The sequence below is a fragment of the Pavona decussata genome, unplaced genomic scaffold (genome assembly GCF_977016875.1).
Source record: "Pavona decussata unplaced genomic scaffold, jaPavDecu1.1 SCAFFOLD_460, whole genome shotgun sequence".
Classification (NCBI taxonomy): Eukaryota; Metazoa; Cnidaria; class Anthozoa; order Scleractinia; family Agariciidae; genus Pavona; species Pavona decussata.
The window spans coordinates 22,501-36,365 of record NW_028145804.1 but is presented as its reverse complement, the minus strand read 5'-3'; the positions used below and the strand labels follow the sequence as shown (position 1 = coordinate 36,365).

At 39.2% G+C, this 13,865-nt stretch overlaps 1 protein-coding gene across 3 annotated transcripts in view; it reads right to left on the bottom strand.

Annotated features, from left to right (window-relative positions):
* Positions 1-669: 669 nt before the first annotated feature.
* Positions 670-13,865, bottom strand: part of LOC146450488 (angiopoietin-1 receptor-like) — a 31,066-nt gene continuing 17,870 nt past the window's right edge. For 2 of the 3 annotated variants that reach the window (XM_085100348.1, XM_085100350.1), the window contains 11 exons: positions 10,406-10,705; positions 8,993-9,286; positions 8,264-8,444; positions 7,263-7,468; positions 6,866-7,050; positions 6,129-6,218; positions 5,272-5,703; positions 4,627-4,838; positions 4,003-4,043; positions 2,668-2,764; positions 670-1,533 (listed from right to left, as the gene is read on the bottom strand). In XM_085100348.1, the coding sequence (XP_084956474.1) occupies positions 1,389-1,533; positions 2,668-2,764; positions 4,003-4,043; positions 4,627-4,838; positions 5,272-5,703; positions 6,129-6,218; positions 6,866-7,050; positions 7,263-7,468; positions 8,264-8,444; positions 8,993-9,286; positions 10,406-10,705 (2,183 nt within the window). In that variant the 3' untranslated portion in view covers positions 670-1,388. The remainder of the gene's footprint in view (positions 1,534-2,667; positions 2,765-4,002; positions 4,044-4,626; positions 4,839-5,271; positions 5,704-6,128; positions 6,219-6,865; positions 7,051-7,262; positions 7,469-8,263; positions 8,445-8,992; positions 9,287-10,405; positions 10,706-13,865) is intronic. The other variant, XM_085100349.1, reaches the window with a different exon arrangement.

Genomic DNA, 13,865 nt, shown 5'->3' with positions numbered 1-13,865 from the left:
TCTGGGCTTGTGATTTCAAAACTTTTTAAAAATAATATTTCTCGATTCACACCTGTCGCTAAAAAAAAGAAAAAAAAAAACCAACAACAACACGCATTAGCCTTGCGCCATAAGGACACCCCTTGTTTCTTTAACGGTTTTAGTGTTCGACTGATGACACGGTCAGAAACAACCCAGCCTCAAGGCCGGGGGGATGATATCATTAACAATTGAACCAGGCACAACTTGGAGCAGGCTCTTTACTATAGTTATAGGGAACTTAAATCGGTGCATCAAAATTCATTTTGATTCAAGACCTCAAGTAGGAAGCGCTCAGGGATCCACGGGCTCAGGTACATGCTGAAAATTCCCCAGAGCAAGTGTTTTATTAAGAGACGGACCCATTGTATTCTAAGCCGACAAAGGTAGAGTTAGGTCGTGGGTACAATGCGTTGGGCCCTGACTTAACGGAGTCGCAATTAAACGCAAGTTTGGGAATGCCAAACAGACTAGCAAGAAGATAGGTTGCAAAAACAGCAATTTCAGTGAAGTCTTGGGCGCTTGCTCTTAGCAGTAAGAACAATAGGAAGAATAACTTCAGTCCAGTTGCATTAACTGAACCGTTTGGCCAGTACCTTACGAGGAATGGACTGGATAAAAGTAACCTGTAGCAGACATTTACAAGTCAACTTCATTTGGTTTACATGCCTTTTAATTCACTAATCTTTACTATATCTGAGTAATACAAGTAAATTCAACAGAGGATCGATCTTTTTCAAACTGAACCAAGGCCTTAAACCTTCTCTTTTCGAAAATGTTCAGTTGTATCTTATCAGCTTATAGGGTCCTTACCGGGTTTTTGTTAGAAACGACGATCACTTTTCCATCTGCTTTTAGTAATAAGTTAAATAACAATAAGTTTTCTTTTTTATCACTACATGCAACATGCCATTACAAACAGGCGAAAAAATCACAGACATTAAAATGTCAAATCTTAATATATTATGCGTTCTAGCTGCTACGAATTATGCGCTCTCGGCGCTATTAATGAACAAAATTATGTCAAATTTTTATACCTATCGTCAATAATTTCCTTGTGTTACACAATTCTAAACAATGCAACTGTTATCTGTTTTTATGCTTTAATCTGATTCTTTTTACAAAACGATTGGGAAACGTCTTGCGGTGACAATGTGACCCTAATCTGTTGAAGTTGTTATGCCTTATTTAATTCATGAGAATATCATGCGAAAAACAATAAATGATTGTTTTCAAAGTGGATATTTTGCATCTTTTACATTGCAACCTAAACGCTGACATGCAACTAAATGTACTGAATGTTTTCACGTCTATTTTTTAAAAACAAGAAAAAAAAAATTCTTTAAACCCAGTCTGGTTTGACAATTCTCTTAGGTGGCCTTCGATTCATCCAGCAATCCTGGCTGAAAATAAGGAGTGTCCTTCATCAGCATCTCCTCCAATAAATTCGTCACCTCATCAAATGTTGGTCGCTCACTCGGATTCTCATTCCAACACTCCAACACCAACTGAAATCTAAAAAAGGTGCAATATTACGCCATGTTTAATAACGCAAGTTTATGTTTGAATGTTATTCCTCACTTTTAGGGATCAGACAACGCGACGCCTGATCTCAGGTTAGTTCTAAGTGTTCATGTTGTGGTACAATGGGAAAATCTATTTCCAGCCAAGAAAGACTGGACGAGAAATTAAAATTGGTCTTGACGGAGATGTGCGTAAGCTCTAGTGCCCTCGTTTTTAATGGCTCATGACTTTTGTGTTTGTGGTGAGCAGGCTGCCCCCAAATGGGGTGAGTGCAATGACTCCTGGACATAACATCTAACCCATCCTAGGCAGGCAGCCAAAGGCGTGGGTCCACCAAAAAAAGGAACGAAGGGGGGAGAGGTGTTGAGCCCCGCCTCCTCAAAACTTAAGGTAACAAAAAACAGATTAGTCTCCAAAAATTGCGCCCGAGTACACGCAGAACGGCAACTTGGGGCACCCGCGCAGTAGACCAGTAAAGCACAGGGAGACCCACGGGCATTGACGAAAACATTACTGACAAAATAAAACAAGCCGAGACAAACGAGAGAGACACACATATCGGCCACTCACTCCAAAAGGTAAAGCGGGACCAAACAGGGAACGCAGTTAGAGAAGCAATTAAGGAAGTTACACAGCAAGAGAGCAGTCAGGAAACAAGTTGGTCGCTCTGATGATATCGACGTGCACGTCATGAACTGTCTGACACTTGGGAGGTGAGCTCACGAAAGTCGGCCATACCTTTCTTAGTCCCATCTCCTTTGCTTGCTACAACTGTTGTGAAAAGAAGGTATCCAGGCATTTTGATATTTCTTGGGACTGCCCAGAGGGATGTATCCAAGCTAGCTGGATGGGCGGGCCAAAATGGCCGCCAGCCAAGCGGGGATAAAATCTCTAGAAACTGTCGGGGCAAAACGCCCAGAAAGCGACGCTTATTGGCACAGAGGACAATGATGCTACAATTATGGAGACTGAATCATAGGTCACTTTTACAACGCGGCTTTTAGAAGTACTCGTGGATTAACACTTACTAGACCCTCAACGAAAACTACAATTGTAAAGAATCTGGTTAAAAAAAAAAAAACAAAAAAAAAAAAACAAAAAAAAAACAGAACAACAACAACTTACACTTCAGCGGAGCACGAGTCTGGTTTCTCCATACCATAACCATTCTTAAGAAGATTGTACAACTCTTTGTTGCTTACTCCAGGGTACGGATTTCCCCCTGTCAATAAAATATTAAATTATTTAATGATATGCTTTATTTGGGACTATAATGTAGGTTGTGGAGGGGAGGGGGTAGGTGAGCGAAGAGAACATTGTTTTCATTTGTTTGAATTTATCTTAGCTAAAAATTACTTAAGTGCTTATGATTTTGAGCCAAAAAATGTGTTAGGAAAATCCCACGATTTTACTGTTTCTCACCGTCCTGGACTTTTCCGATTATCGTAGACATCCCCGATCGTCTGCAAGGGAAGGTCGCAGACACATCGGGAAAATCCTTCTACTTTCACAAGGCGTACCAGTTTTCTGCGATGGTCGGTAATAATTCCCTGCTGATACGAAAACTCAAATTTGTACTGTTAGAGACGTCAGCGACAGTTTTAGCTCGTTACCACCTTCCCCCCGACATCTTTCATCGATGAATACCTCAAATTTCCCAAAACCTCGGCAAAATCTGGGAAGGTCTGAAAACAGTGAAATCACCGATCGTCTGGGATTTTCCCTAACATGTGAAAACTAGGCTTTGATGCATGGAGGATACAAGTCTGATAGAACCAGTTGTTGTTACAGTAGATTGTTCCTGCTCGACCATGGCCATTGGCCGCCATTGGCCAAATTATTTACTAAGATTCCTCCAGTCCTCCTACGTAAACAAACAACTGATTTGATTAGGTAGTTTGGCCATCGTAACGAGTTCGTGAGCTAAAATTTCAATCGTTAGTCCTCCGTCAGAGCGAATCAGCTCTCGAATATCTTTACGGTGGTCACAATACCTTATATACTCACTTGATATTATCAAGAGAGTTGATAGTAATGTGACGATTGACTGGCTGACTATATTAGGGCAATCAGTCAATCAGTAAGTCACTCGGTTAGTCGCTTAGTTTATAGTAAGTCAATCAGACAGTTAATCAGTCAGTCGGTCAGTCAGTCAGTCAGCTGTAAGTGAGTCCTGAAGTTAGAACTTATGCTGTAGACACAAGTCATTTAGTCCATCAGCGGGTCCGTCAGTCAGTCAGTCAGTCAGTCAGTAAGGTAATTAATCAGCTGTAAGTAAGTCCTGGAGTTAGAACTTATTTTTTGGACACAAGTCAGTCGGTCACTCAGTGAGTCCGTCGGTCAGTCAGTCAGTCAGTAAGTCACTGGGTGAGCCGGTCAGTCAGTCAGTCAGTCAGTCGAGCAGCAAGTGAGTCGTGGAGTTGGAACTTATTCTGTGGAGACGAGTCAGTCATTTCTTACCCATTGTGCCAATTTCCCATAGCAAAACCCCGAAAGACCATCTGAAAAATTAAGCATAAATGTCTGTCAGTGTGATGTTCAATTAACTTGTAGACCTCATCGCTATGTCATTCGCTTTATGTATTTTAGCAATCAGAGTTTGTGAAGTTATTATTCACCTCCGTATTTATTCCTGGTTTTCCTTGCTGGACTCGGGACATTAACATTGCGATCTCGTAAGGTTGACGATCACCTTTCTTGCATAGAATATTTATTGTTCGGTACAAATTATCACATCTTTCAACATATTAAAAACAACACAGTCATTATGGCCGATACTCAGTTGCTACCGATGAAGTCAATTTCTTTTTCCAGATGTAAAAAGAAAATAATAAAATGATTGCATGCTACGAACGATAATATGTCATTTCGGAAATTTTTCATGGATAAAACAATTGTTTAAGCAGTCGAATACTATAGTATGTCTGCAGTTGAGGATATACTAGAGTACTTCTGTGAATAAATGAAATTTCTTAGGATAAGATCTGAGGTTGCCTGAGATTGACTGAGAGAGGCGATATATAGGTGATATAAATTTTAGTTCTCGGATAATTAGCACTAAAGTGTACATGTCACAACACTTACACATCACTTTTCGTGGTGTATTCGCTGTTGAAAAGTGCCTCGGGTGCCATCCATTTCATGGAGATTTTCTTGGCTTTGTTGATTTTGTAAATTTCTCCATCGATGTGGCGCATCAGTCCAAAGTCAGAAACTTTGACCACTTTGCCCTCACCAAGGAGAATATTCCGTGCCGCTAAATCACGGTGAATAAATCCCCTACTTGACAAAAAGCTCTGTGAAGGCAAAAACGATAAACAATCAATTAACTAACCCAACAACTAATCAATCAATCAATCAATCAATCAATCAATCAATCAATCAATCAATCAATCAATCAATCAATCAATCAATCAACCAAACAACTAATCAGTCATTTATTCAATCAATCAATCAATTAATCAATCAATCAATCAATCAATCAATCAATCAATCAATAACATTGAATACTTCTTATTGAGAGTGCTTAACAACTTGAAGTTGCATTGCCCCGAGTAACTTTAAATCTAATAAGTTCACAAAAGAAACTTATTGTTTTTCCGCAACATTTGAAGATTCTGCACACGAATTATTAACGAGTTTTTAGTAAAATGTTTTGAGGGGAAGTCTGCTAACATATGCATAATAATGCAAAGTGTTCAAGTGACACAAAAAACGAAGACCACTTACCATTCCTTGCGATATTTGCCATGCAAAACGAAGAAGATCTTTCGGCGAGAAATCGTCCTCATGTGGTTCATCTCCATCGCTTTCGTTTCCGTTGTTTGCAGTTTCTGGAGTAACATTTTCATATGTGGACTGAGAAGAGCACGCCAGTTCTTTAGTCCCTTTTTTTGCAGCCTGATGAACGTTAAGTTTTCCACCGCTGTCTGGTGAATCATGACTTTCGGTTTTGTCTTCATGGAAACGCACTTTGGAGTCATCACTTGTCCCAATGAAAATTTGCACTTCAGTTTCATCCAAGCATTCCCCGTCGTCATCAGTTTTCCTGTTTTCGGCGCTTTCTTTCTCACTGCTCGCTACTTCCTTGACTTGCGGGGTTTCCTCAGACAATCGTATCTCTGTAAATCCTTCGTTGTCATAAAACTTTCGATTGCTTTTCTAATGGAAGAAATTCAAAAGAAAAACAAAAATGGAAGTAAGAGAACGCCCGGGAAAGCATCAGTAATCATGTTTAAGAGTTAAATTTTCAGTTTATAAGGCTGATTTCCTGGAAAAGCATAGAAGCAGTGGATCCAGTGCATTGCCGAAGCATTTAGTACCGGCGAACGAGCTGAAGCTTAATTTTTATGTACAAGTTAATCACCTTCCACTAGAAACTGAACAGAGTGGCGGGTGGTGTTTGAAGCTGTTTCGAGCTCACCATATGTACCAGCTTTATTTTTTCTACTTCATCCCAAGCCCGTTGCTGACTTCCTAATTCAAGATGGTGGCCTAATTGTACAAAGGAATATGTCTCCTGTAATTTTCCGCTACCAAACGTTTGTTACCTTCAAAACAAAAAATCGACAGTATGCAGGGTATACCTTTTGTGGTGCACAACCATCAGATTGCAACACCTTTCCACGTTGTGATTTTTTCGGTTGAATGTTCATAGCGTCTTTTCCAGACAAGCACTAAAACAGATAAGACAAGTTAATTTTGCCAAAACCTGTTCTTACAGAAACCTCCTTATCACTGAAAGACTTTTGATCTTTGATCTCCACGAGGACAAAATTTATAGTAACTCTTGAACCGACGTCTATGGTCCCAGAAAGACCGCAGTTCATAGAAACTTTGGTTCCGAAATACAATCATCTCCACAATCATAATATAGATGACTGTGTCAGAGGTGTCTGAATTGAGGACGTTCGACTCTAATGAAATACAAGAATTCAAGTAGGGTGTTTACTTCGAAGAGTTTTCGGCTTTAAGAAGGCCGAGTGAGGGGGACTAGGTTAGCGTTCTATGGGCGTGGCTTGAACATATTTTTACCCGGAAGGGGAACAATTCTAACAATTATAGCTTAGAAACTACTATTTAAGTTCAGGTGATATTTTGATTAGAAATGTCATATCCTGTCACATTTTCTTCCGGTTCGGTTATTCACAAAAAGCCCGCCCAGACTGAACTCAGAGCTGATAACTCAATGCGCTCCAAGTGGAACTACACTAAAATGTGTAGAAGGCTAAATAGTTTGGACGGGCATCCCCTTCAAATTTTCGCGGAAGTTCCCTTCAGGGACCACACCTTTACTCCAGTATGTTGTAGAAAGTTACTGCACCTGATTCCTCTTTCTCCTCAGCCAATTTAGTAGATCTCCACGAGGAAGATATTCCAACAGGAGAAAGATGGGTTCTGAGCTAACCCAGTAGCCCAACATGCTAACAACATTACGATGTGAGCCAATCGATTTCATGAGCTCAATCTCCTCCAGAAGCTGGTCCCTGGCTTCTTTGTCTGTCGAGTCTAAAACATAATAAAGTGGATTTAAAGGTCTGCTAAAATATGCTTTATTAAATATTCCAAAAAGGTAAAACAATCGTTACTTCTAAAGATGACAACAAAACTAAACAAAGAGACGAAATATAGTTGGCCATTATCCTAGGTAGTATAAGTCGCCCGATCTTCAATATCATCATCTGGTGCAAAGGTTGAGGTACTGTTGAACCATTAACTACCTTCTAACACTTTAGCAGCTACTGTCCGGCCTTGTTTGAAGTTGACAGTCTTATATCTGCACTTGTAAGACACCTCGATTCCAGGTGACTCTCTAAATATGCCTCTTAATACTTTGGCAAATGCACTACGGCCAATCTCCTCCTTAAACTCAACCTGTCGTGGTAAAACCTCCCATCGTGGAAGAGGTATAATGGTCGACTTTGATCTGCAAAAACAACAACAAAAATCGCATATCTCTCAATGATCAAATGATGCACCGAAAACAGGGCACTGGACAAACTGCGCATGATCCTATATTCCTACTCCAGAAACTTTGAGATTAACTGGTAGTCGAGTAAGTAATTGTGGGATCGTTTGGTAGACGGATGAATAAGTGCGTTTTTCGGCATTTTCTTGGTACCTGCATAGCGTAGCTCGTGTTTAATAGTTTTCAACTTTCTTCCAAGAAATGCACAAATTTATGGGCATAATTTCATTTCGTCTACCCAAACGATCCCATAATCCCTCACTCGTACCTGTCTCCTGTAGTTTCGGGAGTGGGGAATTGTGTGACAAGTTAACTTTAATTCCAGTTCGTAGCATGAATAGTATGAGGTATAATGATCTAAATAGTAGTATTTTCATTCTTCGATATGTTACATACATACTTCTCAAACTCATTAATAATTCATCAAAAGAAAACAAAGAAAATCACTACTGTGACCGTGGTTTGGAAATGTGTTCCTAATTACCATAACATTTTGCCAACTTTAGCTTGAATTTTTTCAAGAATTATTGTTTATTTGAGAAGCCGTATCAAACACTCAAAAAGGTGTTTCATCAGATATCCAAATACCTCGAAGTCGTTTAAAAATACTCGGCTGCTCCTCATTTTTCCAACCTACTTCTCAGTGTTTGGATATCTGATGAAACATGCTTTCTCGTTGATATATTACATACAATATGAATATGACTAAAGATCCTTGGTTTTAACGAATCTTTTAAAAGATATATCAAATACCTTCTGGCCCCTGTGTTACGAGCGAGTTGCTTCTTCTTCGTTGCTTTTTTATGGATCCAGAGTGCTACCACACTTAAAGTGATTACAAAAAGCACAACAAGACCCGCTATCAGACCAGCTAGCTGCCAGGTAGAAAGAAGTTTCCCGTTATTTGTGCCTGGAGATGCCTCAGATCTTGGGCCTGCAAATGAAGGTCATTAAGAATTTGCTGGTAAAACAGAGGTCACGCTAGGTAACAATGTTCTACATTTTTGGTTTGATATCTGGACTTGCTGAATCCATGAGAAATTGCTTGATGTTTTCTCCTGCCGTGCAACATGTTGCACGTTGTTGATCGGAAGAGAGCAAGTTTAGTATTCAATTCCACAATGTACAACATACTGAATGGGCAATTTTCAACATGCTGCATCACATGATACGCTGCTTAGTGATGATAAATTTTCTGAACGGCCAGTTCACCATTCAGTTTAAATGTTGAACTGTGTATCATTAGTGTTAGGATTATACAGACAAAAGAAAATGACACAACAAACTATCTTCACAAGTACGAGTGTTGAATAAGTTTTATAATGAAATGTCGGCGAAGAAATAGGAGCAAATCACTTAAAGGACGAACCTTCTTTCCTACGATATGAAAACCATTATAGTAGATTTAAGCCGCCGAAACTTACAGAAGTTTGAAATTCCCCTTAACCCTCTCTCATGATGAAACTATGAAACAAATAATACCTGACATTGTTTTTGTGATCCATTTTCTTGAGATCTTGCTCTGTCCTTTCTCATTCCAGGCGGAAACTTCGATCATGTACTGCGTATCACATTTTAGCAAGAGAACGTAATGAGTCTTCAAAACGTCAGGGACTTTTACTTCGCCTTCTGTTTCGTCTGAATGTATCTCCCGATAGTAAACAGAGTACTTGGTCAGCGGACATCCATTGTCAACAGGTGCACTCCAAGAAACGTTCACATAGCAGGTTGGTAATTCTGTCTCCTTGTTGTTTATTGCTGGAGGTAAAGGTATACCTGAAACAATAAAGGATTTACAATGGCTTATTAGTGGCAGGAAGAGTGATTGAACAAAACGCAACTCTCCGATCTCGCGACATCTTGTGTGCTTTATAACAGAACAAAACGCGTTAATGCTCTTTTATTTTTCAATTTGAAGACAGCTCCATTCCCTTTTTAATTTTTTTCTCTTGTTTGGAATCCCTTCACCCAGAACTGATAAACTTCAAGATCATCTACTTTCTTCTTCAGCCGCCCTCCCTCAACTGTTTTTTATAGCTCGTCATTCTGTGCATACAGGATCATCTTTAGGAAAAGTTCATTAACCAGAGTCAATCAATAAAAATAAAACCAGAAATACGTGACTCGCAAGACCTCGCGAGGCTAGGGCTGGGTAGACAGTTGATTTGTAGTGAAGGAATGTGCTAATGCAGCTAGAAAGCATGAATTGTCTCATTCTTTATGATAGTATGTGAGAGGATAGTGTGCCCTTTCAATAGCCCCACCCTTGTGCAAGTTGTGTGATCACACCCGCTCTGTGCGATGTCATCTCCGCAGACTGTGGAAGTGATACACTGTAATTAGCAGGAAGTTAGGAATGTACCATTAGAAATGTGAGGAAAGGGCGAGGGGCGGAGTCCATAAACAGGAAAAAACATCGTGGAAAAACAAAATAAAATAAAATAAATAAAGAAAGAAAGAAAGAAAAGAAAACAAAATATTTATAGACCGCTGTACAGCAAATCTTACTCTATAAACACTCTAACATATTCTCAGCATTCTCAACCCTCTTCAAAACATTGGAATTCCCGGCTTTTGACACTCTGAGTTATGATTGACGGTGAGCTCAGCTCACGTTTGTTTTTTAATTGTATTAATAAAAGTTCCTACTTGATATTTTAATAGCTTTTAACCTACAAGAGTCCAAACTGTAGAGTTAAATTTGATGCTTGAAATAATGGCTATGGTGAACACTTCCCTGATGTTTACTTACGCTGCCGGGCAGGTGTAACGATAGGTAAAATTCTTGGAATGGGACGTTTACATGTTTTATTCCTCTTGCATGACAGGAACGCCAATCGTTCGCGATTAACTTAGCATTGAACTTTAATCTCAAGATCGCTCTAGATCCAGTACCTCCTTTGGTTTTAAATTTCCAGATTCTGCTATCCTTGAAATCACTCTCTCCCTGTGTAGTAAGGGACGTAACTGCTATTTCATACTCTTTCCAACATTTGAGGTGAAGTGTGTGGCTGGTTACATTTCTGTTGACAGCAACCGAGTTCCATTCGCTCTCATTATTCACGTGTGAAGTAACTTCTCTGTGGTAAACCTTGTACCTCACAACTGGACAAGCCCCTTCCAAGGGAGGTTCCCAACTGACGACGACGACTCCTCCTGTAATTAGTGCGGTGCTGTTTACGATCATAGGGACACCTGAGAGATATGTTATATATTTGAAGAAAACTTCACAGATGAAATGGTTGATCATTCCAAGTACACGATTTGAAAAGTTCTGAATGTATTGAGGCTACATTTAGATAATTAGAAAACGGCGTTTAATACAAAGAGAACAAGTTTTTGTCACTTTGCTACTAAGATATCAAAGAGACTGTGCTCGTAACAACGGATAAGCCTTCGACCCACCACTAATTTCCTTGATTGTTTCTTTGAAAGTTAATCATTATATTCCATAAACAAATATCACATATATTTTATTTATTTCCTTGTCAAGCCAATTGAGTATTCTGTGAACAAATGCTTTTTTTTTAAATAATAATTTACTAGGGATTTTTTTTTCGAGTATGCCTGTGTCACTCACTGAATAATACATCATTCTCCTTTATTCACCAAGCTTAAAATATTGCATCACATTTATTCCATCGCGCATATTCCACACATGGCATTCCAATCCTAGCAGTATACGTATACAGGATGTTTGTCCCATGAGCCTAGTTTAATGGCCTTAGATCCCATGTGTCTTCCTTAGCTCAGTGGTAGAGCATCCGAACTAGTAATCGGAAGGTCTTAGGTTCGACTCCTGACAGGAGCACTCGGATTTTTTCCGAGTATGCCTGAAATACTTTGCGCGTTAGTTAGTTTGATATATTTACTCTTTGTCATTCAGTGTTTTACCCTTATTAGTTTACCAAATGTTGCTTTTAACAATTAATGTGTGATGAATTAATCGAAATGTTTTGGAGGCAGTGAAGTGCACTCTCGACTGCACTTCGTCCCACATTATCAGTGCTATGGCCTCTTTTGGAAATAGGTCCCGATCTCTCCAAGATTGTACCATCGTAACTTCTGACCTATTGCTCTCACAGAAGGGCACCCCTCTTCTAGTGAAACCTACGATACAATCTCACTAGGTTCCCCTAGAAACACCGCAACTCCATCCCTTCCCTTCCACCCAAGTATTGCCACAATAACCAGTGTTTTCACTCTTCTTGGTTTGCCTAGCGCAGAGGTTTGTGGGCGTTTGAATCATGACTCCCTTTAGTTCATCTAGGATCTAATTTTCACCTGTGAGCATCCAAGTCAGAGTCAAATTTAAAGATAGTTAAGTGAGGACTTATTTTTGCTTAGCCTTCAACTTTATAGAAGGTAATAATTATAGAAATTGAATGAAAAGTTTTCATGAAGTAGATTGGTGTAAGGCCAGGTCCCAGTTCTGAGAAAATAGGCTTTAACTGCAGGTGGTGCATTTCCGAGTTTGCAGGAGGTATTTTGAGAAATTCATAACTCTGTCAAAATTTCATAAAATTCAATTTTTAAACCTTTAATTTATTATCGAAAAATGGAAATGTTGTATGCAAAATATACAATTGGCTTGATCAAGGAAAAACTTATTGGCATCACTCTACATTTAATTTATAGCCTGTTAGTGTTGGCAACGGCAAATTTGGTAGTTTTGAGGTAAAATTGTAAAACACCCAACAAACAAGGAAAAATCGAAATGATTCAAATTCATGTAACGTCTGTTGAGGGAATATAGTGTTTAACTTTTACAGAAAATATCGGCGAATTCGGGGAAGGACAAAAGTTACGCGAACAGCATCTTAAACTGTATTCTTTGACCGATGCTTACAAAGGACAACAACGAACCTCTCAGTTTATTGATTTCTTTCGGCGACAGTGCCGTGCCAAACACATAAAAGTCCATCACTGATCCGGAGGAATAATAACCAATCTTGTATGGCTCCCCCGAAGGCTCTAATAGGACTTCTTTACTTGGAGGATGTGTTGTATGACCTATAGTTTTACCGTCCGCGTACATAGATAATGCCCCTGTCACGTGATGCCATGTGACAACCACGTGCGTCCAACTGCTCAAAGAAACGTCGTTAAAACTGGTGAGCTGGAGTGGTTTTGTACTGGGAATGGTAAGTCTTTTGAACGCTATCTTCTGGTCTATACGACCAAGGAAAAAAGTCCAGACGTCAACATAAATGAAAAAAAACGGAATTAGCAGTATCTATTTGTTTTACCCAACAAGAAATGGTAAAACTTCTACCCTTAAGATAGATTATCGGAGCAGTGGCGAAGGTTTTTGGTCTGCTGAAGAAGGGAGCATTGGTGCCTGGACATCGTCCGTCGATAAAGGATGGCGATCCACTGAAACTGAAATGGAGAAACAACGGACCATTATGAAAGTAACTAAAAGTACAATAGGTCATTTTCGAGTCGCTGTGAACCTCATTATGAAAGTGAGGCTAAGTGGAGAGCTTTTCATATGGAAATTAGTTTTGTTCACCATATAAATAAAAACTGGTAATAAAATATAAAAAAAATAGAATATTACATTTAGCCTTACATTTAGCCTTGCTTTCATAACGAAGCCCGTATCGCTCTGGAAAGTTATTAGTTATAAACTACCTGAGTTTTGTTAAATACAGAATAAGATGGTCGGAAACGAAAACAACAGAATAAAACGAATACAAACCATACTGCAGTGTATTTTTAGTCCTTGAAGTTCGTTCATTTAAGAGCGAATTTTCACCATATTCGTAGTTCCTTTTTCAAAAACGGATACATTCGAGAAGGCGGGCTAGCCAAATCCCAAGTGATCAAATAAACTGACAAAATTTGCCGAAATTCTATCAAGAATATTCGGACTTTCTCTAAAAACACTCCTCCTTAACAACAAAGAACGGGATGTCGAAAATTCTGAGCCATTTGCTTATTTCTTTCGTTTCTACTCTACTATCAAGTAGAAAACAACAACAAGATACCGAATTTTAAATAAACGCTGCCATTTTTTTCGCTTTAATAATCCTTTATTTTATTTAAAACTCACCCAAAAATGTTTTTTCGATAACTGGTAACTAATCCCTTCTTCCATCGCCGTAACCCTATATCGAAGGCCACGCTATGTTTTTTTGAGACAAGCTTCTGATTCCTTTATGGGAACCACATTTGTAGATATAGAACAAACGTACCTGCGTGTCTGGCTTTAGCGACCCACATTCACTACACATTACCGAACTCAAGTATTCTATGCGTGCATGGCAGCAGTTGAGATGTTGTTTGCTTCTGCGTGGTGGACGATATGTTCCGAATTACTAGTTACAAATTTTATAGGGTAATATATTTC